The sequence below is a fragment of the Oncorhynchus nerka genome, linkage group LG9a, assembly GCF_034236695.1.
Source record: "Oncorhynchus nerka isolate Pitt River linkage group LG9a, Oner_Uvic_2.0, whole genome shotgun sequence".
NCBI classification, from domain to species: domain Eukaryota; kingdom Metazoa; phylum Chordata; class Actinopteri; order Salmoniformes; family Salmonidae; genus Oncorhynchus; species Oncorhynchus nerka.
In genome coordinates this window covers 53,290,181-53,316,808 of record NC_088404.1, presented here as the reverse complement: position 1 = coordinate 53,316,808, position 26,628 = coordinate 53,290,181, and the positions used below count along the sequence as shown (strand labels likewise).

Here is a 26,628-nt window from a genome sequence, read left to right as displayed (position 1 = left end):
TAATCAAATGGCAAACCAGACTACTTGCATTCACCCCCCCCCCCCCCCCTTTTACACTGCTGCTACTCTCTGTTATTATCTATGCATAAGTGAATTTAATAACTCTGCCCACATGTATATATTACCTCAGTTACCTCGACTAACCGGTGCCCCCACATGTTCTCTGTACCGGTGCCCCCGCACGTTCTCTGTACCGGTGCCCCCGCACGTTCTCTGTACCGGTGCCCCCGCACGTTCTCTGTACCGGTGTCCCCGCACGTTCTCTGTACCGGTGTCCCCGCACGTTCTCTGTACCGGTGCCGCTGTATATAGTCTCGCTATTGTTATTTTACTGCTGCTCTTTAATTATTTGTTCCTTTATTTTTTAGGTATTCTTCTTAAAACTGCGTTGTTGGTTAGGGGCTTGTAAGTAAGCATTTCACTGTAAGATCTACACCGGCTGTATTCGGCGCATGTGACATAACATTTGGTTTGATTCGATTCTCCCGCTTTAGACCAGACCCAGCCCCCAAGCACCTACGTTGGTGTGCGTGTGTGACCACGCAAGTCGCAAACATTCCAGCACCATGTGTGAGTTCGTAGCGACACGCAAGAGGGCTTTTTGTCAACACACACTCTCCGGAATGCCAGCCTGGTCCCAGATCTGTTTCCTCTGTCTTGCATCCTCCAATGACCATAAGAGGCAAGGCAGGACAAACAGATTTGGCAACATGCTCCCAAAATGCCCTCTCTTCGGTTGTTGACCAGTTCGCCTCACAGGGATCCTTAGAAAGCCACCTCACAGCACCCAGCCACTACCAAGATGTGACCAATCATAACGCTCTCTAAATTCACCAATGGGCCTTCTAGTATTGAATCCTTAATACTAAGTCCAGTCCATTCCTCTGTAGGGTGTGGGGTTGTTATTGCTGGAGAGCCCGGGGTGGTCTGTGTGTGTGTGCTGGCATCAAACGGGGAGGAAAGAACCCCCCCCCCCCCCTTTAGAAGTGGCAGAACAATCTGTTTTGTGTCAGGTTACACATGCACTGCACACACACAGTCACATACACACGTTTCATTCTCTGCCAAATATTTCCCAGGAAACATGCCCATGTACACGAACATGAGGCTTTTCCAATAACACAGTATCGTAATGCAGCCTCAGATCATTCACTGAACCGTTTTAATTCGATTTACGATCGGGGAGATCAAATTAGCCTGGTCTCAGATCTGTTTGTGCCGTCTTGCCAACTCATATACGCTCATTGTCAAAAATCTCTCAAACTGGAAACACTTATCTCCCTCACTAGCTTTAAGCACCAACTGTCAGAGCAGCTCACAGATTACTGCACCTGTACATAGCCCACCTATAATTTAGCCCAAACAACTACCTCTTTCCCTACTGTATTTATTTTATTTATTTATTTTGCTCCTTTGCACCCCATTATTTTTATTTCTACTTTGCACATTCTTCCACTGCAAATCTACCATTCCAGTGTTTTACTTGCTATATTGTATTTACTTTGCCACCATGGCCTTTTTTTGCCTTTACCTCTCTTATCTCACCTCATTTGCTCACATCGTATATAGACTTGTTTATACTGTATTATTGACTGTATGTTTGTTTTATTAGCGTGGTGGCGTCCTTGTGTTCCCCTGTCCAGTCATGTCTAATCAGTGATTCCTTCAAGGAAGGAAGGATGCACTTTTAAGGAAATTGAGCGGGGGACTTTGTATGCCATTGTGCTTGCTTTAACTCTCACTCACTCACTCACCCCCCCCCCCCCCCCCTCCTCCTCCTCCTCCCTTAGTGAGTTCTCCTGTAGAGCTCCTCATCATGCAAGCCCTGTGTTGGGTCCACGATGACCTCAACCAGGTGGACATCGGCAGCTACGTCCTCAAGGTCTGCGGCCAAGAGGAGGTGCTGCAAAAGTGAGTCGCGCACATATGTGCAAAGTCTCTCTCACACACACACACACACACACACACAAATGTAAAACCCTGGCCTCCACATTTCCCACATTCCTATAAGCACACACACAACCACACACAACCCCACGCTGACACCTGCGTTTCCCACAATCCTGCCTCTAAGTGTCCTCTAGCCCTCGCAGAGAGAGGAGAAGAGGAGTGAGATAAAACAATATCAACAAGCTTACTGCCAACATTCCTCAAGCAGGGAGCCATTTGTCTTTAATTGTGTTAGGAAAATGTTTCCTTTTGGCCGTTTTGCCAGTTCTGTTGCAAAAGCAACAGTCAGGAGGGCAGGGGCTGCTATTACTAATTAAGAACAGAGGGATTGTGCAAAAGGAGGTTTTCTTTTAAAGACTTCTTTGGCATAAATCCTCTTAGGTAAAGTGTGTGTTGGTGATGCGCCGGGTTGACTCATAACCTGCAGTTATATCCGCGGGCCCGGCAGGTTTAGGGTCGTGGAATATTGTGCTGCTGAAGGGGTGCGTGGGTGACGGGTGGGTTGAATAAAGCGAACTCTGCATTATACATGTGTCATTCTTGTGCAATTCATACCTAGGCTACATTGAGGTTTTTATTCCATTATTTATCTCTAGCGTTAGGCCCTGAAGTTTAAGCTTACGCACTAACTACGTGCGCCAAATACACGGCAATTGCCAAGTGCTTTTGGGAACTTGGGCAGAAAATGTTGACTTCGATCCACTGAGGGAAAAAAAGGACAATGTTGGAGTTGAATTCAAAAAAAATTTAATTGAAAAATAAAACATTTAAAAAATGGGAAAATAGTGAGGTTGAAAATAGAGAAGGGAGGGCCAGAACAGTAGCCTAATGTTTGGGAAATATGTTGTGTGTGATTTGTGAGGTGCTATACAAATTCGACAGTCACAAGACGGGGACTTCAAGTTTGGTACGTCAAGGGACAAGTACTGTTCAGATGGGTTAAATGGAATAGTAACTGAAGTCTGGATGCTGACTGTAGGCTATAACCTTTCACATAGCCTAATATATTATCTCCGGCAGCATTAAGCACGTTGTTTCAGTAAAATGATACACCAAATGTAAATTTTCACTCGGGAACAGGAGTGGAGAAATACGATTGATTTATTTCAGCGTCTTGAGAGAATGAATGTGTGGTTAGGGACCGTCTGTAAAGTTGCCATCTTTATCAGCGTCATAAAAGCTGATTTGGTATTACGACCACATAAAATATGCATCCAAGCCAAACTGAAATCTTATCAGAAACATGTTGGGTCATTTTCACAGCTTTTAATTTCCTTAAAACCGGTCCAACTGATGTTTGGATGGGAAATCATTCTCATTTTTTTGTTTTATTGCATTTTCTCCACGGTCCTTCAACGTCTTTGCTGCAGGAGAGAAGAAGAGATGAATGAGAAATGTACCAATGTCAACTAGATTGAAGCATGCGTTCTATAGATGTATGACATGTATTTTCTGGTGAGCAAGGGTTTATTTAGTGTTCTAGGGCAACAAGTAATGACAGAAGAGAAGCTGCATGTATCTAATTATAGACAAGTTGACTAACAAATAGTCTACCAAAGTGTTGAAAATTATAAGCAGAAATATAGGCATATCTAAATTGAGCTTGAAAAAAATCCTACGTCCCCGACAAAAAATAGTTTGGGTGCGAGCCTCAGGTTTTCACTTTATTACATATAGTCAGGCGGTTATGGATGGGTTATTAACAATATCGGGCGGCTGCGGGTGAACAAATAGCTGACCCGCGTAGCGTGTGTGTGTCTTTCTGTGTGTGTTGCTTGCATGCACTAAATTTTTAGAGACTTGGGTCAGTTTCGCTTCGTGTCGAGCTACAAATTCCCCACTGTGTTTATCTCTACTCTCCCGGCCTTGTCTGGTCTTGGCAAGCCCTCAGAAGGTCCTGGAATGTTTCCATTGCTCCCAGCCCCCGCTAAGCATAGCATCTCTCTCGGGTCAGGTCCCCCTCTGGCCCTTTAGATTCATTGGAACTCTAACTTTAAGTGGGTTTTAAGTGTTTAGTTCTAAGTTAAACTTGGGTTTAATGTCCTTGTGTACACCAACGGCCTTAACCAATAAATCTGAATTACTATGGCCTAGTTCCATTTGGCCTACTTCCTCAGCATTGAACACCATTGATTTGAAAGGTTAGATTAGGTGGAAACCAGATGACGGACGTTCCATCATAACCTATTGGAAGGCTAGTTGGAGCCACTACCATATTGCTGACTCGTCCTTTTTCCCATAATTTGAGATCTATGAACACCAAAAGGATAGGTGGTAAGGGCTTGGGGCTAAGTGCTGAAACGGAACTGGACTCATTCCGCACAATGTTCCGAGCATAATGCTATAACTGCTGGGTGTTGTTCATTTGGGCACGCAACGGGAAGCCTTTGTAAAATTCTTGAAATAAAAACAAACTTGTGCATTTCTTATTGGACCAAATCCAGGTTGTCCCTTTGTTTCCTTCTGTTTGGTACCTAATGAGCAAGACCCTGATATCATATTTGACCTTAGACCCCCTGTGGCCATGTGTCCTCTCCATAGTAAGCACAGCCTGGGCAGCCACGAGTACGTACAGAACTGCAGGAAGTGGGAGGCAGAGATCAAGCTCCAGCTGCTCTCCCAGAGCACCATGAGAAGGGATCTGGCACGAACGGTAAGACCCAAACCAACCAACCAACCTACCAATCAGTGATGTAGCACTTTGATGTGTGTTTTAAAGCTCAAAAGTAGCATAAGACCAGCTAAAGGTCAACTGCCTGGAGGAAATTTAATGAAATAGACAGATGTCCAGAAAAGAGAACTTGCAGGGAGACGGGCAGACTTGCAGGGAGACGGGCAGACTTGCAGGGAGACGGGCAGACTTGCAGGGAGACGGGCAGACTTGCAGGGGGACGGGCAGACTTGCAGGGAGACGGGCAGACTTGCAGGGAGACTTGCAGGGAGACTTGCAGGGAGACTTGCAGGGAGACTTGCAGGGAGACTTGCAGGGAGACTTGCAGGGAGACTTGCAGGGAGACGGGCAGACTTGCAGGGAGACTTGCAGACTTGCAGGGAGACGGGCAGACTTGCAGGGAGACGGGCAGACTTGCAGGGAGACTTGCAGGGAGACGGGCAGACTTGCAGGGAGACTTGCAGGGAGACGGGCAGACTTGCAGGGAGACTGGCAGACTTGCAGGGAGACTTGCAGGGAGACGGGCAGACTTGCAGGGAGACTGGCAGACTTGCAGGGAGACTGGCAGACTTGCAGGGAGACTTGCAGGGAGACGGGCAGACTTGCAGGGAGACGGGCAGACTTGCAGGGAGACTTGCAGGGAGACTTGCAGGGACTTGCAGGGAGACGGGCAGACTTGCAGGGAGACTTGCAGGGAGACTTGCAGGGAGACTTGCAGGGAGAAGGGCAGACTTGCAGGGAGACGGGCAGACTTGCAGGGAGACTTGCAGGGAGACTTGCAGGCAGACTTGCAGGGAGACGGGCAGACTTGCAGGCAGACTTGCAGGGAGACGGGCAGACCTGCAGGGAGACGGGCAGACTTGCAGGCAGACCTGCAGGGAGACTTGCAGGGAGACTGGCAGACTTGCAGGGAGACTGGCAGACCTGCAGGGAGACTGGCAGACCTGCAGGGAGACTTGCAGGGAGACTGGCAGACCTGCAGGGAGACTGGCAGACCTGCAGGGAGACTTGCAGGGAGACTGGCAGACTTGCAGGGAGACTGGCAGACTTGCAGGGAGACGGGCAGACTTGCAGGGAGATGAGCAGACAGGCTGGCTATCATAAATACCTCGTTAAAGCAAACATTCAAGAAATACTGACCTTATTGGTAAGACCGACACACGCCATTTGAAACCTAGCAGTGTCGGGCCTGTAAGTTCAAGGTTCTTCCCATACACTTCAAAAGCGTGTACACTTCAACAGTGCCGTCGTTCACCGTCAGATGCAATCATATTAAGACCTTTCATCAAAAGCTTGTCAAACTGCACTCCAGAAATGAGCCGACTTTGAAACCCTAGTGTGATTTGAGGGAGGCCGCAGTGAAATGTCATGGTTTGTTGTGCGCACGCAGGCGGAAGACGACACCTCTCAGGTGGACTTGGAGAGGCACTTGGGCCAAGTGGAGAGGCCGTTCAAGGAGAACGTCACCAGGTAGGAACATGCCTTTCTTTTTGCTCCTTATCGCATCATCTTAGCCATTGTCTGGAGCCAAACCTGGCCGTCTAGAATTCCCGATAACGGCTGAGATTTCTGTGATTGGATCATTCTCTCTCTCTCTCTCTCTCAGACAAGGCCTGGCCGACTATCTGGAAGGCTACCACAATCAAGTCAACATCTGCCTGCAGAATGAGGTAGCTTATGAAGTTAATTCACGTCTTTGACACTGAACTGAAGACCCTAAATGTTTCTGTGATAGCGGATGTGTGTGATGGTTGTGGTGTAAAATTGCTATCAGGCGTTGAGTAGTGGTTGTTCATTGTGTGCGTATAGTTCACACATGCTTGCGACAGGCCTATAAATTCCTGGATGACATGTGCTCTATAAATGGCACATCTGTTTCAAGAATCACTTGAATTGTTGAGTAACCGAACAGAGATTGTGTACACACACACACACACACGCACATGAGACAATGACTTTGTTCCATCTCAGAGCACCCAGTATAAGACGGTGGATCGGGTGGTGCAGACAGTGAAGAACCTCTGCTGTGCCCTGGACGAGGTGGAGACGCAGGCCATCACAGAAGCAGTGAGAAGGGTTAAGCGTTCTGTCAACCTCCCCAGGACACGCTCGCCAGAGGTGGGTCCAATCATGTATAACCATTCTATGAATATATAAAGGTGCAGTACCAGTCAAAAGTTTGGACACACCTACTCATTCCAGGGTTTTTCTTTATTGTTTCTATTGTCGACATTGTAGAATAATAGTGACGACATCAACACTATGAAATGACACATGTAGTAACCAAAAAAGTGTTAAACAAATCTAAATGTATTTTATATTTGACTTTCTTCAAATAGCCACCCTTTGCATTGATTACAGCTTTGCACACTCTTGGCATTCTCTCAACCAGCTTCATGATGTAGTCACATGGAATGCACAGGTGTGCCTTGTTAAAAGTTAATTTGTGGAATTTCTTTCCTTAGTGCGTTTGAGCCACTCAGTTGTGTGGTGACAAGGTAGGAAGATAGCCCTATTTGGTTAAAGACCAAGTCCATATTATGGCAAGAACAGCTCAAATAAGCAAAGAGAAACGACAGTCCACCATTACTTTAAGACATGAAGGTCAGTCAATATGTAAAATTTCAAGAACTTTGAACATTTCTTCAAGTGCAATCGCAAAAACCATCAAGCAGTATGATAAAACTGGCTCTCATGAGGACCGCCAAAGGAATGGGAGACCCAGAGTTACCTCTGCTACAGAGGATAAGTTCATTAGAGTTACCAGCCTCAGATTGCAGCCCAAATAAATGATTCACAGAGTTCAAGTAACAGACACATCAACATCAACTGTTCAGAGGAGGCTGCATGAATCAGGCCTTCGTGGTCAAATTGCTGCAAAGAAACCACTACTAAAGGACACCAATAAGAAGAGACTTGCTTGGGCAAAGAAACACGGGCAATGGACATAAGACCGGTGGTAATCTGTCCTTTTAGTCGGAGTCCAAATTTGAGATTTTTGGTTCCAACCGCCGTGTCTTTGTGAGACGCAGAGTAGGTGAACGGATGATCTCCGCATGTGTGGTTCCCACCGTGAAGCATGGAGGAGGAGGTTTGATGGTGTGAGGGTGCTTTGCTGGTGACACTATCTGTAATTTATTTAGAATTCAAGGCACACTTAACCAACATGGCTACACAGCATTCTGCAGCGATACGCCATCCCATGTGGTTTGCGCTTAGTGGGATCATTTGTTTTTTCACAGGACAATGACCCAACACACCTCCAGGCTGTGTAAGGGCTATTTGACCAAGAAGGTGAATGATGGACTGCTGCATCAGATGACCTGGCCCCCCACAATCACCCGACCTCTACCCAATTTAGATGGTTTGGGATGAGTTGGACCGCAGAGTGAAGGAAAAGAAGCCATATAGTGCTCAGCATATGTGGGAACTCTTTCAAGACTGTTGGAAAAGCATTCCTCATGAAGCTGGTTGAGAGAATGCCAAGAGTGTACAAAGCTGTCATCAAGGCAAGGGGTGGCTACATTGAAGAATCTCAAATATAAAATACTTATTTGGTTACTACATGATTCCATATGACATCCATTTGATATCTTTGCTATTATTCTACCATGTAGAAAATAGCAAAAATAAAGAAAAACCCTGGAATGAGTAGGTGTGTCCAAACTTTTGACTGGTACTGTATGTCTATTGGTTGGTCACTTCTACCTGTCTCTCTGTCTTTCTGTGTCTCACAGCAGTGATAGGGCGTAGGATAGTTTTACAGGGGCTGTAATTCTGGCAGTTATCATATGTGTACTTCTCTATCTCAGGTGGGCTCCAAATCCTCGGCAAATGGTGAGTCCTACAACAACCAGTCACATTTTTCACACACATCAAAAATTTGACTCCGCAATATGACTTTGATCAGTCCATAATCGCACACAGTGGGGCAATTCCTGCTTCCATAAATCAACAACAAAAACAGTTCAAATCATTTGAGCTCACGTAACCCTCTGACCCATCCAGGTCACCTCAGCCCCGTGGAGGAGTGCATGGGCTTCCTAACGGACGCTGTCTACGACCTGGCCAAGCTGTACTTGCGCTCCTTCTGCCCCGTCTCCTCCTCTTCCCCCGACCCCTCCTCCAACTCCCAGCATACCGAGGGGGAGTCTGCTGCGGAGGGGCGTGGCAGCAAGGAGGCCTCGGGCACCACGGACCATCTGCAGTTCACCCTGTTCGCCATGCACGGCATCCCCGCCGTCTGGGTCAGCAGGTGTGTGTACCCCCAGTCCAATATACCATTTTAAGTTTTCTGGATTGCAGTAAGGAAGACAACTGAGACTATAGTTTCCACCTTTTTAAGAATGACTTGGCCTCAGAACTGATACTCTTGTTGTCTTGCACCTCCGTTGTTTCTCTCCGTGTCTTATTTCCCCGTCACTGTATCCAATTCCACCAAGGCTTTAATCTATTTATGGTGTCTTTCTGTCTGGAATAGATTTGAGCCAACCTTTCCATTCAGTGAGCACAATCTTGCACGACTTGGGGAGTGGCACATTTTGTGACTGTCTCACTCCAGGGTTGTGTTCAATATGGTTCACAACAGAAAGAGCTTTAAAATGTTTTGCAACGGAAAACAACAATGTGCGTTTCTTATTGGACGCTTATTGGACGTTTCTTATAGTACCTCCCCGTTTCAGTCACTTTTTTTCCCGTTTGGTGCCTAAAAAAAAATCCAGGCTTGATGGGAGAGGGGGAGGTCCAAAATGCCACTGTAAAACGCCGTCCAGGACCCAAGTATTTTTATGGTTGGCAGATGACTACTTCAAAAAGAGAGGATCTGGTTAATAACAGGCTGTTTCTTTCTGCCCGTCATCCATAGGGCCTCGTCCAAGAGCTATTTTTAGGAGATATGGAAAACATTTTTGAGCACCATACCAAAGGAGGCCCGAAAATATTTATCCCGTATCACAAGGCCAGAAGTGCTCCCCTGAAAATGTTTCGTCCCGAACGAACAGCTACTCTGTGATCCCAAATGATTTCATGGCTGGAATCGTCCCTCGTCATCATGGCTTGAGTGCTTTGCTCTTTTGTGGCTAGCGTCCTATGAGAAACACACATGCAAACACACACACACACCATCTGTAGGCACAGCGATGCATCATGTCACCAGCGACAGGGGAGGCACACATACCATGCTGTGTCGAAGCACAAGACTGATGGCATTGAGCAATAAGAAATATTTTGGAATCCCAAATGGTTCACTGCCTGGTATTGTGCTCATCAAATGCAATGTCTTTCATAATGTGAAAGAAATGGAACTGTTTAAATAAGAGGAGCCAACTTGAACAAAATCTGCATTTGATAAATGGTTCTGAGAGCTCTGTTAGTGGTGTATTAAAGAATGCACGAGTGTGGCTTTATTAGGTACAGAGGACGACTGTGTTTGTTGTGGACAAGTCTATTCTCTCTCTGTACATAGATGGGATTTTAACTTGTTCATTCATAATTTGTTAATTTCTTGCTCCCTTCCTTTTTGCAGCTATGAGAAGTACTACCTGATGTGTGCTCTGACTCACAACGGCAAGAACCTGTTCAAGCCCATCCAGTCCAAGAAAGTGGGCACCTACAAGAGCTTCTTCTACCACATCAAATGGGACGAAATGTACGTGACTCACTACCCTCTAGCCATAGAAATACAATGGCTAGTTATAATAGTGTTTTTGTTGAATTATGTGCCTGTACCTTTCACGTTTGCCTCTTTAGGATCAAAATGTAGACTAGGATCAAATGTTCTTCGCTTTCTGTCATGCAGGCTCCAACACAACCACGTAGCATGACAGTAATACAAAACTGATAATACAAAACTGATAGCCAAGGCGAGGTCTGTTGTTACCCATAATCAGTGTATCGTTCAGCCTATCACTGGATACAATTACGAGTAGATAGATAGCAGATTACACTTGCAGACACTTTGATCCAAAGCATCTTGCAGGACAGTGAGGGATGCTGTATGTGTTTTTGTATGTGATCTTTGTGGGAATTGAACCCTCATTCCAACTGAGCCACAAACAGTATGATGATGATCTAAGAATCTACTCGCAGGCGAGTGGGAATACAGACTCATAAGCTATGCACGTTCATACTTATTCACTATTCTCACTCCAATCCCTCTCCATTTTCCACTCCATTTTCCACTCCTATTTTCACTCTGTTCCCTCTTTCCAGGATCAACTTTCCAATGGCGGTGTCCCTGCTTCCATTAGAGTCGATACTGACTCTCTCCCTCTTTGGGGTCCTGAACCAGAACGCCAGCGGCTCCCCAGACTCCAACAAACAGCGCAAAGGACCAGAAGTGCTGGGCAAAATCTCCCTGCCCCTATTTGACTTCCGACGGTGATGCGCAACACATTTTCAGTAGTGTTGTTGACTGTGCAATTGCTGTTTGTGTGTTTGTTATGTTGTATGGCATTCGAACTGAGTGTATTTCAAGAGTTGATTGTGTTAATAGCTGTCTATTGGGGATTCAGAATGTTGGGGTGTTTTGTGTGTGTGTGTAGCTATGTATGCTAATGCTTATGCGTGTGTTTTTCCAGGGTGCTGGCGAGGGGAACCAAGCTGCTGTGTCTGTGGACCTCTCCTCAGGCTGCCTCTGCTGCAGCCGGGATCCGGAGGAAGAACCTGGCCGAGAGGATCATACTGCAGGTGACTCCACGACTCTACACAGCAATACTGTACCCATAGAAAATTACTAGAGCGGGCCTTTGCTGTCCAAGTCAATGTTCTGCGATTTTCTTGTGTGTAGGTCCTGTTCAAATGCAAATCTTCCCTCCCTTTTTCAAAGTACTCAGTGATTCAACACAATTGGACAGGTGAAGCCAAGTACCTGTTCAATCGTGTTAGATCAGTTTTAACCTCAAGCAAAATTGAAGAAAAGGCTTTTACATTTTTTACTTCAAACATTACCCAAAGTCTCTCTTACACAGTCCCCTATCTCAAACAGATTTCCCATTTTGTGGTGACCTAATGTTTGTGTACCCATGCAAGTTTGTGTGTCTGCCTAACAATTCCATGACCCCCCAGGTCGACTTCCCCAGCCCAGCGGTGGACGTGCTGTACGTGGGGCCCCAGGAGAGCCCCTGCCCTGACCCCAACACCCTGGAGGAGCTGGACCCTGACCTGCGCCGCCGGGTGGAGAAACTTTGCAGCCGAGCCTCTACCTTCGGGTACTGTGTCTGTCGTCATGATATAATACATGAGTTATGATGACACAAACTGTTATGAACCTTCCTTCTTAAGGCCCTACATATCACGATCATAATTATGACACAGCAGTTGTCATAAACCGTCATGGCAGCTAGTGTCTCACGGTTTATGACATCTGCTATGTCATAATTATGATCGTGATATGTAGGGCCTTATGAAGGAAGGTTCATAACAGTGATATGTAGGGCCTTATGAAGGAAGGTTCATAACAGTGATGTGTAGGGCCTTATGAAGGAAGGTTCATAACAGTGATATGTAGGGCCTGAAGAAGGAAGGTTCATAACAGTGATGTGTAGGGCCTTATGAAGGTTCATAACAGTGATATGTAGGGCCTTAAGAAGGAAGGTTCATAACAGTGATGTGTAGGGCCTTATGAAGGAAGGTTTATAACAGTGATATGTAGGGCCTTAAGAAGGAAGGTTCATAACAGTGATGTGTAGGGCCTTATGAAGGAAGGTTCATAACAATTTGTGTCATAACTTTGTCACGTCTGTTGTCATAAGCTGATACCAGCTGCCATTATGACAACTGTTATGTCATTATTATAATGGTGTTATGTAGTGCCTTATGAAGGCTTTTTCCCCAAATTACTCTCCAGTCCTCCCAGACCATAGATGTCTGTTCTCATTTCAGTGTCTGTTCCCCCAGACGTTTAACTGTGGGCATATAAATACCCACTTAAACCCACCCCAGGCTGCCAGCCAGATTCATTACCCTTTTCCCCAGCCTCCACAGAGAGCAATTTCTTCTAAAGCGCTAATCCCTTTTACTTTTTCTCTGAGCTTTCTCTCATTTACTCCGATTTATAACCATATGGTTTTGCCTTCTGTTTTGTTTGGGTGTATTTCCGAGTCCTAAAGGTTATCTCAGAACCAGAGCTAACCTGAAAAGCTGTCCACAGCATAGCCTGTAGACCAGGGGTTTCCCAAACTGGGGGCACGTTTAGTTTTTTTTGCCCGAGCACTACACAGCTGACTCAAATAACCAAGTCATCATCAAGCTTTGATTCTTTGAATCAGCTGTGTAGTGCTATGGCAAAAACCATAACGTGGCACCCAGAGGTGTCCCCAGGACCTGTGTCATCAGAGGGGATGAGCATTATATGAGCTGTTGGTGGGATTTGTGGCAAGAGAGTGCTGCACTGCCGTCTATCGTATAGCTTTCATTCATTACATTTACATTTAAGTCATTTAGCAGACGCTCTTATCCAGAGCGACTTACAAATTGGTGCATTCACCTTATGACATCCAGTGGAACAGTAGTGCATCTAAATCTTTTAAGGGGGGGTGAGAGGGATTACTTTATCCTATCCTAGGTATTCCTTAAAGAGGTGGGGTTTCAGGTGTCTCCGGAAGGTGGTGATTGACTCCGCTGTCCTGGCGTCGTGAGGGAGTTTGTTCCACCATTGGGGGGCCAGAGCAGCGAACAGTTTTGACTGGGCTGAGCGGGAACTGTACTTCCTCAGTGGTAGGGAGGCGAGCAGGCCAGAGGTGGATGAACGCAGTGCCCTTGTTTGGGTGTAGGGCCTGATCAGAGCCTGGAGGTACTGAGGTGCCGTTCCCCTCACAGCTCCGTAGGCAAGCACCATGGTCTTGTAGCGGATGCGAGCTTCAACTGGAAGCCAGTGGAGAGAGCGGAGGAGCGGGGTGACGTGAGAGAACTTGGGAAGGTTGAACACCACACGGGCTGCGGCGTTCTGGATGAGTTGTAGGGGTTTAATGGCACAGGCAGGGAGCCCAGCCAACAGCGAGTTGCAGTAATCCAGACGGGAGATGACGAGTGCCTGGATTAGGACCTGCGCCGCTTCCTGTGTGAGGCAGGGTCGTACTCTGCGGATGTTGTAGAGCATGAACCTACAGGAACGGGCCACCGCCTTGATGTTAGTTGAGAACGACAGGGTGTTGTCCAGGATCACGCCAAGGTTCTTAGCGCTCTGGGAGGAGGACACAATGGAGTTGTCAACCGTGATGGCGAGATCATGGAACGGGCAGTCCTTCCCGGGAGGAAGAGCAGCTCCGTCTTGCCGAGGTTCAGCTTGAGGTGGTGATCCGTCATCCACACTGATATGTCTGCCAGACATGCAGAGATGCGATTCGCCACCTGATCATCAGAAGGGGGAAAGGAGAAGATTAATTGTGTGTCGTCTGCATAGCAATGATAGGAGAGACCATGTGAGGTTATGACAGAGCCAAGTGACTTGGTGTATAGCGAGAATAGGAGAGGGCCTAGAACAGAGCCCTGGGGGACACCAGTGGTGAGAGCACGTGGTGTGGAGACGGATTCTCGCCACGCCACCTGGTAGGAGCGACCTGTCAGGTAGGACGCAATCCAAGCGTGGGCCGCGCCGGAGATGCCCAACTCGGAGAGGGTGGAGAGGAGGATCTGATGGTTCACAGTATCGAAGGCAGCCGATAGGTCTAGAAGGATGAGAGCAGAGGAGAGAGAGTTAGCTTTAGCAGTGCGGAGCGCCTCCGTGATACAGAGAAGAGCAGTCTCAGTTGAATGACTAGTCTTGAAACCTGACTGATTTGGATCAAGAAGGTCATTCTGAGAGAGATAGCGGGAGAGCTGGCCAAGGACGGCACGTTCAAGAGTTTTGGAGAGAAAAGAAAGAAGGGATACTGGTCTGTAGTTGTTGACATCGGAGGGATCGAGTGTAGGTTTTTTCAGAAGGGGTGCAACTCTCGCTCTCTTGAAGACGGAAGGGACGTAGCCAGCGGTCAGGGATGAGTTGATGAGCGAGGTGAGGTAAGGGAGAAGGTCTCCGGAAATGGTCTGGAAAAGAGAGGAGGGGATAGGGTCAAGCGGGCAGGTTGTTGGGCGGCCGGCCGTCACAAGACGCGAGATTTCATCTGGAGAGAGGGGGGAGAAAGAGGTCAGAGCATAGGGTAGGGCAGTGTGAGCAGAACCAGCGGTGTCGTTTGACTTAGCAAACGAGGATCGGATGTCGTCGACCTTCTTTTCAAAATGGTTGACGAAGTCATCTGCAGAGAGGAGGAGGGGGAGGGGGAGGAGGATTCAGGAGGGAGGAGAAGGTTGCAAAGAGCTTCCTAGGGTTAGAGGCAGATGCTTGGAATTTAGAGTGGTAGAAAGTGGCTTTAGCAGCAGAGAGAGAAGAGGAAAATGTAGAGAGGAGGGAGTGAAAGGATGTCAGGTCCGCAGGGAGGCGAGTTTTCCTCCATTTCCGCTCGGCTGCCCGGAGCCCTGTTCTGTGAGCTCGCAATGAGTCGTTGAGCCACGGAGCGGGAGGAGGACCGAGCCGGCCTGGAGGATAGGGGACATAGAGAGTCAAAGGATGCAGAAAGGGAGGAGAGGAGGGTTGAGGAGGCAGAATCAGGAGATAGGTTGGAGAAGGTTTGAGCAGAGGGAAGAGATGATAGGATGGAAGAGGAGAGAGTAGCGGGGAGAGAGAGCGAAGGTTGGGACGGCGCGATACCATCCGAGTAGGGGCAGTGTGGGAAGTGTTGGATGAGAGCGAGAGGGAGAAGGATACAAGGTAGTGGTCGGAGACTTGGAGGGGAGTTGCAATGAGGTTAGTGGAAGAACAGCATCTAGTAAAGATGAGGTCGAGCGTATTTCCTGCCTTGTGAGTAGGGGGAAGGTGAGAGGGTGAGGTCAAAAGAGGAGAGGAGTGGAAAGAAGGAGGCAGAGAGGAATGAGTCAAAGGTAGACGTGGGGAGGTTAAAGTCGCCCAGAACTGTGAGAGGTGAGCCGTCCTCAGGAAAGGAGCTTATCAAGGCATCAAGCTCATTGATGAACTCTCCGAGGGAACCTGGAGGGCGATAAATGATAAGGATGTTAAGCTTGAAAGGGCTGGTAACTGTGACAGCATGGAATTCAAAGGAGGCGATAGACAGATGGGTAAGGGGAGAAAGAGAGAATGACCACTTGGGAGAGATGAGGATCCCGGTGCCACCACCCCGCTGACCAGAAGCTCTCGGGGTGTGCGAGAACACGTGGGCAGACGAAGAGAGAGCAGTAGGAGTAGCAGTGTTGTCTGTGGTGATCCATGTTTCCGTCAGTGCCAAGAAGTCGAGGGACTGGAGGGAGGCATAGGCTGAGATGAACTCTGCCTTGTTGGCCGCAGATCGGCAGTTCCAGAGGCTACCGGAGACCTGGAACTCCACGTGGGTCGTGCGCGCTGGGACCACCAGATTAGGGTGGCCGCGGCCACGCGGTGTGGAGCGTTTGTATGGTCTGTGCAGAGAGGAGAGAACAGGGATAGACAGACACATAGTTGACAGGCTACACAAGAGGCTACGCTAATGCAAAGGAGATTGGAATAACAAGTGGACTACACGTCTCGAGTGTTCAGAAAGTTAAGCTTACGTAGCAAGAATCTTATTGACTAAAATGATTAAAATGATACAGTACTGCTGAAGTAGGCTAGCTGGCAGAGGCTGCGTTGTTGACTATGTAGGCTAGCTGGCAGTGTCTGCGTTGTTGACACTACACTAATCAAGTCGTTCCGTTGAGTGTAATGGTTTCTACTGTGCTACTGTGCTGCTATTCGGGGCTAGCTGGCTAGCTAGCAGTGTTGATTTACGTTACGTTGCGTTAAAAGAACGACAATAGCTGGCTAGCTAACCTAGGAAATCGCTCAAGACTACACAATTATCTTTGATACATTCATAGTGTTCATTACCACACCGCAGCAAAATGTTTTGCAATGGAAAACAAACACAAGCGCTTCTTACTGGTCAAGTATTGATAGTTCCAAACCATTTGACTTTGCATCAGACCCTTTTTTGTTGTTGTTTCGTGCCTAACTGAACATGGTGATGACCATAAATTACATATAGAATCTGAAGAAAGTGATTTCTAATAGGGTCTCTGTTGTGAGAACCATGTCAGCGGTAGCAGTGGTCTATGTTCTGACTCACCGGTATCACCCCTCTCTCTCCTCCTCCCTCCCAACCCTAGGTTGACGCGGGCTGACCGCCAGCTGCTGTGGGACCAGCGGCACCACTGCCGAGCTCACACCCACAGCCTGCCCAAGGTGCTGGCCAGCGCCCCCAGCTGGGACTGGGGCAGCATGGCTGAGATTCACGCCCTCCTCCACAACTGGCCCTCACTCCAGCCCGTCTGTGCCCTGGAGCTGCTCGACTCTAAGTATGTGTGGTGGACACACAGACACCGAGAGAGAGGCAGACACACACACACACTCAAGTTTGAGTGTGTCAAGCTAGAGTTTAAGCTGTGGTCAATAGAAACCTGCGGTAGATAAGTCATATTTGTAAAGTGGGAGTTGACGTTTACGTTTTACGTGAGTATGTAGGTTAAAGGTCACCCTCAAGTTTGACCTGCCTGTCTTGATCTCTGTCCTGCAGGTTTGCTGACACAGAGGTGAGGAGTGTGGCTGTCAGCTGGATCGAATCCAGCAGTGATGACGAGTTGGCCGATTACCTACCTCAGCTCGTGCAGGTGAACAGTCTGTAGTACACACATACACAGGTAAACAATTTGTTAGTGACCCTGAATGCTTTTCTCACCCACTTATCCTTTTCCGTGTCTTTGTCGCTCTCTCAGGCGCTGAAGTTTGAGTGTCACCTGAAGAACGCCCTGGTGATATTCCTGCTGTCCAGAGCACAGGGCAACGTCAACATCACCCTTTACCTGTACTGGTGAGTCTCCACCGGGGCCTAGAATGAACACCAACCACCAGCCCAAATGCGGGTCGATTTTTGGAGTTGACGGATAAGAATGTAGAATTCACCAGCCTTGTTGGCAGGTGCTCACGCTCAGGGGGATATACAGTGTGAGCAGCTCATAAAAATAGTCAAGTATGGGTACAAGTGCAAGAAGCCCAAACAGATTTAACATTTGACTAAAACACAATCGCCTCAACTTGCCTACGTTTGCATACAATCACATATCTGTAACGCGTGGGAATACTTTGGAACAAAATGAAAGTCACTTGGAGATGTTTTCTTGGTGTTTTTACAGTCTTTTATGTACCAAAAAAAATGTAAGTAAATAATTATTCAGAAAACATGGTGGGGGGTAAATAAAATAATCAGCAGTTGGAGATATCTGGTATTTGATTTGAATTATTTATTAGTATCCCCATTCGCCAATGGCGACGGCTCGTCTTACTGGGGTCCGACACATAACGAAAAATACATTACAGACAAACTTTACAATGTACATACACTGCCGTTCAAAAGTTTGGGGTCACTTAGAAATGTCCTTGTTTTTGAAGGAAAGACCAAAGACCATTACGATAACATCAAATTGATCAGAAATACAGTGTAGACATTGTTAATGACTATTGTAGCTGGAAACGGCTGATTTATTTAATGAAATATCCACATAGGCGTACAGAGGCCCATTATCAGCAACCATCACTCCTGTGTTCCAATGGAACGTTTTGTTAGCTAATCCAAGTTTATCATTTTAGAAGGCTAATTGATCATTAGAAAACCCTTTTGCAATTATGTTAGCACAGCTGAAAACTGTTGTCCTGATCAAAGAAGCAATAAAACTGGCCTTCTTTAGACTAGTTGAGTACCTGGAGCATCAGCAATTGTGGTTTGATTACAGGCTCAAAATGGCCAGAAACAAAGACCTTTCTTCTGAAACTCGTCACTCTATTCTTGTTCTGAGAAATGAAGGCTATTCCATGCGAGAAATTGCCAAGAAACTGAAGATCTCGTACAACGCTGTGTACTACTCCCTTCACAGAACAGTGCAAACTGGCTCTAAACAGAGTAGAAAGAGGAGTCGGAGGCCTCGGTGCACAACTGAGCAAGAGGACAAGTACATTAGTGTCTAGTTTGAGAAACAGATGCCTCACAAGTCCTCAACTGGCAGCTTCATTAAATAGTACCTGCAATACACCAGTCTCAACGTCAACAGTGAAGAGGCGACTCCGGGATGCTGGCCTTCTAGGCAGAGTTGCAAAGAAAAAGCCATATCTCAGACTGGCCATTAAAAAGAAAAGATTAAGATGGGAAAAAGAACACAGACACTGGACAGAGAAACTCTGCCTAGAAGGCCAGCATCCCAGAGTCTCCTCTTCACTGTTGACGTTAAGAGTGGTGTTTTGCGGGTGTGCCTTAAATTCTAAATAAATCACTGACAGTGTCACCAGGAAAGCACCCACACACTATCACACCTCCATGCTTCACGGTGGGAACCACACATGCGGAGATCATCCGTTCACATACTCTGCGTCTCATAAAGACCTGGGGTTGGAACCAAAAATCTCAAATTTGGACTTGTCAGACCAAAAGGACAGATTTCCACCGGTCTAATGTCAATTGCTATTATTTCTTGGCCCAAGCAAGTCTCTTCTTGTTATTGGTGTCCTTTAGTAGTGGTTTCTTTGCAGCAATTCAACCATGCAGGCCTGATTCACAGTCTCCTCTGAACAGTTGTTGAGATGTCTGGTACTTGAACTCTGACGCATTTATTTGGGCTGATAACTCTAATGAACTTATCCTCGGCAGCAGAGGTAACTCTGGGTCTTCCTTTCCGGTGGCAGACCTCTTGAGAGCCAGTTTCATCATAGTGTAACACTTTTTTGGTTACTACATGTTTTCATGTGTTATTTCATAGTTTTGATGTCGTCACTATTATTCTACGATGTGGAAAATAGTTCAAAAAAAAGAAAAACCCTGGAATGAGTAGGTGTCCAAACTTTTGACTGGTACTGCAAATGTCATTTACAAGTCCAAAAATGGATGTAGCAAATACAGATTGTCCCTTTTAAGTCTATCAAAAAAAGTGTGCGAGTACGTATCCATTATTTATTTATTTATCTATCAGCATGAATTAAATTGAGCAATAAAAGCCCCACTTTTATTCCATGGGTTTGGATCCGCACTATGCAGATGTGGCAAGAGCGCATTTTTCACTGGCTGTCCACTGGTTTCCAAAACAATGATTGATTGGCAGTTTAAACTTCTTGAATTCAACCATTATTGGGTTCAAATGCACATTTAGATTTGTGAACAGCCATCCACAACAACCACAATCCGTAAGGCGCAAATAGATAAATGAGAGAGTGTGTGATCAGTGTGATTCACATCAATGCCCTATGTAGATATCAATAATAAGTGATATCCGTATCGCCGTAGACTACACAACTGCTGTCACCCTTACCTCCAAGCGTTTATTCAAATTGATAATCTCTGGATGCTGACAGCAGTCGTACCATTGGGAGACATTGTTTGGACTGTATCCTATAAAAGCCTATTTCTGCTCTTTTCCCGCGATCCATCAAACACATTTTGCATGTCATCATAGTAGTCTCATGATTTGTGGTCAGACTCGCTCAGGTTTGAACAAACTTAAACTTGCGCCTTTTTTCAATGCTGATTTGAATGTCATTGAGAAAACAGAGAAGTGTGAAATATTTTTTTTCTTCCGCAAACGTCCTTTCTGAATTTAAGTAATCATCTACTTTTTGAAAAGTGTCTGTAATCTGATTACAATTTGTCTGCTGGTAATGTAACAGATTAGTTACCGTTTTTTTTGTAATCACTTACATGTAATACGTTACTCCCCAACCCATCAACTCCCAAGTATGGGCTTTCAAGTGGCGCAGCGTCACTACAGACCCTGGTTCGATTCCAGGCTATTTCACATCCGGCTGTGATTGGGAGTCCCGTAGGGCGGCGCACAATTGGTCCAGCGTCACCCGGGTTAGGGTTTGGCCTGGGTAGGCCGCCATTGTAAATAAAAATTTGTTCTTAACTGACTTGCCTAGTTAAATAAAATAAAACCTGATGTCAGTACATACACACGACAAGTAGGTCACATGGGGGAGTGTCGTTGTGCTGTGAGGTGTTGCTTTATTTGTCTTTTTGAAACCAGGTTTGCTCTTCACTTGCGCTATATAAGATGGGAGTTCCATGCACTCACGGCTCTGTATAATTCTGTACGTTTCCTTGAATTTGTTCTGGACCTGGGGACTGTGAAAGTAGTATTCTAGTAGTGTGTGTGTGTGCGTTTATGAAGCATAGCATAGTATATAGAATAGAGGTGTTTTGCTAGGTGGTATAATGTAGACTTTTATGGAACAGGAGGTACCCAAAACTGATTTTTAAATGGGTGTCTAGGCTGGGAAACTTCATCCTTCTACTCCATAAACGCAAGGTCGCTGGTTCCCTCAAATTAAGCAATAGGTAGTCAGAAATATGAACTGAGTCTTGTTCATTAGGGCACGGAATGGAAAACGTTTGAAAGCATTTTGAAAAAGGGTTGTGTTCTTTCTTACAAGTCCGGGAAGTCCCTCCTGGTTTAAGTCCATTTTCTTCCGTTTGGTGCATAATGAACACGACCCTGGTTTGTCCGATCCCATTATACTCCCCTCACTCTCCCCACCAGGCTACTGAGGGATGCGGTACAGGACCCAGCGTTTGGCCGGAGGTACGACCAGGTGCTGGGGGCCCTGCTTTGTCTGTGTGGGGCCGGCCTCCGGGCCGAGCTGGACAAACAGACCCGCTTGGTCACTCTGCTGGGGGCGCTGGCCGAGAAGGTCCGGCAGGCCGGGGGCTACGCACGACAGGTGAGAGGGCCAGGAGGCATTCGACCACACACCGACAGACACACACCAACATATATACACACACACATACTACTAGAATACTATCTACTGTATCTCACAAGCCTCTAACGGGGCTTGATAACACTTTATTTTACGGTCTGCTGTTGGGGCGGCAGGTAGCCTAGTGGTTAGAGCATTGAACTAGTAACCGAAAGGTTGCGAGATCGAATCCCCCATGCTGACAAGGTAAAAATCTGTCGTTCTGCCCCTGAACAAGGCAGTTAACCCACTGTTCCTAGACAGTCATTGAAAATAAGAATTTGTTCTTAACTGACTTGCCTAGTGAAATAAAGGCAAAATAATAGACAAATAAAATACTCTATTTAGTTATGGTCTGGATGTCTCATTTAACTACTTATGTTATTTACCAATTGTGTTTAAGTGCCCATTTTTTTACGTCATAATTTAAACCGTCAAGGCTTGACATTAATTCAACTATTTGTGTGTGTAGGTGGTGCTCCAGGAAGGTCTGGAGAGGGTGCAGTCATTCTTCCAGAGGAACAGCTGCAGACTGCCCCTCAGCCCCAGCCTGGAGGCCAAACAACTCAACATCAAGGTACGTCCGTTGTCCAACAATGGAAACAGTGACCCAAAGCACGACCAGCCTGGTCCCAGGTCTGTTTCCTATGGTCATTGTCATACAAGACGGCACAAACGGTTCTGTTACCAGCTTAAAGTTTGACCGTACACTCAGCAAATGCCCATTTGACCATGGGGTTACTTGTTTGGTCCGTCGCTTACTGGAGGCTGACATGTCAACTGATCAGCATCATTTCCTCCATTTCAACAACAAATGGCCATATCTCGATGACCCATACTGTAGTTGTCCAAGTGGCTGATCAAGCCGTCATAACCTCCACCATCCAAATGCTAACTGGCACTTCATCTACAGGTCACTTCAGTTACTTCCTAGTTACCCCTCCACCACCTCTTGTAAGAGGCCATTGACTAGAATACAAGATCTAGTCCCGTACATCTACTGTAAGTGTGTAATGCAGGCATGCTCTTCCCTGTCCTCGGCGGCTCTCCTTTTTCCTTTCTGACTGAGCGCTGTGCTCCGTCCGCACACCCCCACCATGTTTCTCACAGCTGGGCAAGTGTGTGTGGCTGCGTGTGTGCGTTTTGTGTACTGTGTGCATTTTGTATATGAGATGATCTGTATGTGTTAGTGTGTGTTGTGCTCACCGGTGTATCTGACCCCAATCTCGTACCAGACAATCCAAGGTGATGCCCCCTCACTGAATAAAATCATCCCCCCTTTGTCTCCCAAAAGCAGGCCAGTGCTCCCATGGCCAGGGCAGGCTTGTATAACTAACCACAGGCACTCTCCTCTCTCTCCCCTTTTCTATTTTTTCTCTCTTTCTCTTTCTTTTTTCTCTCCTTTCTTTCTCCCCTCTCTCTCTTGCTCCCTCTCTCTGTGTCTGTGTACAGTCATGCTCCTTCTTCAACTCCAATGCGGTGCCCCTGAAGCTGGCCCTGGTGAACGCTGACCCTCTGGGAGAGGAGATCAATGTCATGTTCAAGGTGGGAGGCAGGGCTGGGAGTGCAGTTTGGCCTTTTAAATCATAATAAATAAGAGGGGGGGGCCTGATCCTAGATCATCACTCCTAGACAGATTAGACTACTAGATTATTTTTCTGTGACGCCAGACTCAGTGAAATATGCACTTCCAAGTTCCATGAACAAGCAATTTATCAGAGGTGTAATACTTAGTAGTCCTTGACATGTCACTGGAAATACCTCGACACATTTTCGAGCCGTTCTCTGCATGAATTAATGGACAGTTAGTCATTGCTTTGGGAGTGTTTGAAGCATGGAGGATTGCAGGAATAGATTCTAAAGAGTTCCCTTGGTTTTGATTTGCTGCTTTAAGTGTAATTTTTTCCAACATAGAAAAGAGATCAGTTACTACAATCGTTTGCATCTTGTCTTTGGTTTCGTAGTTAAAACAGCACCACCTGGTGGCATGACAATATCACAACATAGGGCTCTGTCAATAGAATGTGTAGGGAAGTCTTTGCTTGACCAGATATTGACAGACAGATGGAAAGAAACTCTGAATGAGAATAAAATATGTTTCTGTGGATGATAACTTAGGGGTGGCAGGTAGCCTAACGGTTAGAGCGTTAACCGAAAAGTCTCTAGTTCGAATCTCCGAGCCGACAAGGTTCAAATCTGTTGATGTGCCCTTGAGCAAGTCACTTAACCCTAATTGTTCCAGGGTCGCGTTGATAATGGCAGACCCTGGCTGCAACAAACACATTTCCAAGTCACACATGCATATTAATACGCATGAATACACGCTTGTACATCTGGGAAATAGGACAAATCTAAGCACCCGCCTAATTATAAATATTCGAACTAACGTGAGTCTTGGTCTGTGTGGGCCTCCTGTGTGTGCGTGTCTGCCTGCCTGCCTGCGTGCGTGTCTGCCTGCCTGCGTGCGTGTCTGCCTGCCTGCGTGCGTGTCTGCCTGCCTGCGTGTCTGCCTGCCTGCGTGCGTGTCTGCCTGCCTGCCTGCGTGCGTGTCTGCCTGCCTGCCTGCGTGCGTGTCTGCCTGCCTGCCTGCGTGCATGTCTGCCTGTGTGTGTTCGTGCCTGCCTGCGTTTCTGCCTTCCTGCCTGCGTGTGTGTACGTGTGTGTTAGGTGGGAGAGGACCTGCGGCAGGACATGCTGGCTCTGCAGATGATCCGGATTATGGACCGCATCTGGCTTCAGGAGGGACTGGACCTGCGCATTGTCAACTTCAAATGCATCTCCACTGGCAAAGACAAAGGCACTAATACACACTAGAATTCACAACACACACATCCAGTTTACTAATTGTAATACAATGCGTACTCATGCTGTGTCTGTAGTTGTGACAGAGTGTGTGTGTTGTGGTGCTGTGTGTGTTGCCAGGAATGGTGGAGCTGGTGCCGTCCTCAGACACCCTGAGGAAGATCCAGGCGGAGTATGGCGTGACGGGCTCCTTCAAGGACAAGCCCCTGGCAGAGTGGCTCCGCAAGTACAACCCTGCTGAGGATGAGTACGAGAAGGTAACTTGACCCTTTTAATCTTTGGACCCCAGACTCCGACAGAGGATGAGGTTGAGAAGATGAACAAGTGGTGATAATATGATCAGTTTATTTCTCGTCTGTGCCTGCAATGCGCATGTTACACACAGATTTCTCCTTTATCACTGCACTAATTGGCTGAAAAGTCCAGTATGCAGATCTCTAGTGAGGATTCTGCCTATTAGAGGGAGAACCAGCTACTGTAGGACTTTTGCTGAATCGAGCCAAGTCAAACTGAGCTGTACTGAGACGGCCCGGTTACACATCCACCAGAGTTGCTGGAACCTTGCTGAAGAGGACAATGTTAAAAGGAAATATCCAAGCCAGCGCAGTCTGGTTTGGGTCGGCACGATAGTGTGAAAAATGGTATGTGTGTCTCACTCCTCCTCTCTGTTCCTCGAGGCGTCGGAGAACTTCATCTACTCGTGTGCGGGCTGCTGCGTGGCCACCTACGTGCTGGGTATCTGCGACCGCCACAACGACAACATCATGCTGCGCTCCACCGGTCACATGTTCCACATCGACTTCGGCAAGTTCCTGGGCCACGCCCAGATGTTCGGCAGCTTCAAAAGGTACGCGCTGTGGCCTGGGGTGGCCTAGCAGTCTAAACATCTGCCTCCAATGCTAGCTTGGGTTCAAATCTAGCGCACTCTCTCCCCTACCCTTTTAACTGTTTCTCGCTAACCTATTCCCTCCCTTTAGTAAAAGTCAAATGTTTCCTCAGTACCAAGAGTAAAGCTTTATTGACCTGTAATGACAAAAATGTAGAGATACCATTTGGGCTCTGTGCTTGCGTTTAAGACGGGGCCTGAGTGTCTGCTGGTTTTGGTCAAGTCTTTCAAATCGGTGTTCTGATTCAGACCTGTGCCAGACAACGTGCCATGTAGCCTGGTTACGCTAGGACAAACGCTCCCTGTTTTAACCAGGCTACATGACATGTGCTTTGTTTTTGTTTTTACTAAAACATGGGAGATGGAGAATTAATCTTTTCTCTCTCTCTCGCCCCTTCTCCCAGGGACCGTGCTCCATTTGTGCTGACCTCTGACATGGCCTACGTGATCAACGGGGGGGAGAGGCCCACCAGTCGCTTCCAGCTGTTTGTGGACCTGTGCTCCCAGGCCTACAACCTCATCCGTAAACACTCAGGCCTCTTCCTCAACCTGCTCTCACTGGTAAGATAAGGCTCTGCAGTCAAGTCCTAGCCCTGGTTCCAGATCAGTTTGTGCTACCGCTATGATTGTTGTCATGGTAAACATTTTAACATGACCATAGGAGTGGGAAAGACCGCACAAACAGTTGAGGTGGAACAACTACATTGGCCTTTTCTAGGAATTCACCTGGCATTTAAGCTTGGCATCACAAATAATTCACAAAAATGGTACACAGGACCACTGTCAGATAGATGGGGCACAAAGCGTGTTTCTAAATAGTTTTTTCCCCCCCAAAAGTGTGACGTCAACTTGATGAGTTACTTTGGTGTTGCCTGGGTAATGCCCTTTGTTAGGCCTTGGTGATGGCCCTCTTCTTGGTCTAAGGAATTTCTTGAGTGTACCGTAGCGATTCAAATGCTCTATTCTAGCCTCATTAATCAAAGCTCCCTTGTTAGAGTAGGACCTTCCCTAAGTTATCGGTTTCTAATAGTCTTTTGTTAGTAAATCCTTTCGCTGTACATTAATGGATTGTAATTGTGTGTGTCTTTGTCTGTATGCGTGCGCGATTTAACAGATGACGTTGTCAGGCCTACCAGAGCTTACTGGAGCTCAGGACCTTAAGTACGTGTACGACGCGCTGCAGCCCCAGACCACCGACGCAGAGGCCACCATCTTCTTCACCAGGTACTGTCTGTAAAGTGGGCTGTTTTTCCACAGAGTGAATAGCTTTGAACATGGTGCACCGCTCCTCTCTGAGGCCCTGCCACAGTCATGATTCAGCCTCCCAATGCAAAAGGCACAAGAATACGTGCTTAAGCCTTACTATGTTTAGTAGCTTGAATGGCTTGCGCTTGAACGACCGATGTGAAAAGGCGACCAGGAGCCACAAATGAAATGTAACTTGATTTTATTATTGCGTTTCAGCAGTGACAATTAATGCAGCGCTATACTTGATCTGCAACCACCGACTGCCCCACAATGCCCAGCTGGTGGCAGAAC

General features: G+C 46.9%; 1 protein-coding gene across 1 annotated transcript in view; it reads left to right on the top strand.

The window, feature by feature from the left end:
• LOC115134515 (phosphatidylinositol 4-phosphate 3-kinase C2 domain-containing subunit alpha-like) overlaps window positions 1-26,628 on the top strand; it is a 56,083-nt gene that overhangs the window by 25,345 nt on the left and 4,110 nt on the right. Inside the window, 22 exon segments of the mRNA XM_029668574.2 lie at window positions 1,791-1,911; window positions 4,492-4,603; window positions 6,012-6,091; window positions 6,228-6,291; window positions 6,593-6,739; window positions 8,434-8,458; window positions 8,630-8,876; window positions 10,146-10,268; window positions 10,832-10,999; window positions 11,200-11,308; window positions 11,687-11,829; window positions 16,793-16,981; window positions 17,200-17,293; window positions 17,399-17,493; window positions 21,203-21,383; window positions 21,874-21,978; window positions 22,854-22,946; window positions 24,069-24,198; window positions 24,324-24,460; window positions 24,881-25,050; window positions 25,494-25,650; window positions 26,204-26,313. Of these exon segments, the coding sequence (XP_029524434.2) occupies window positions 1,791-1,911; window positions 4,492-4,603; window positions 6,012-6,091; window positions 6,228-6,291; window positions 6,593-6,739; window positions 8,434-8,458; window positions 8,630-8,876; window positions 10,146-10,268; window positions 10,832-10,999; window positions 11,200-11,308; window positions 11,687-11,829; window positions 16,793-16,981; window positions 17,200-17,293; window positions 17,399-17,493; window positions 21,203-21,383; window positions 21,874-21,978; window positions 22,854-22,946; window positions 24,069-24,198; window positions 24,324-24,460; window positions 24,881-25,050; window positions 25,494-25,650; window positions 26,204-26,313 (2,800 nt within the window).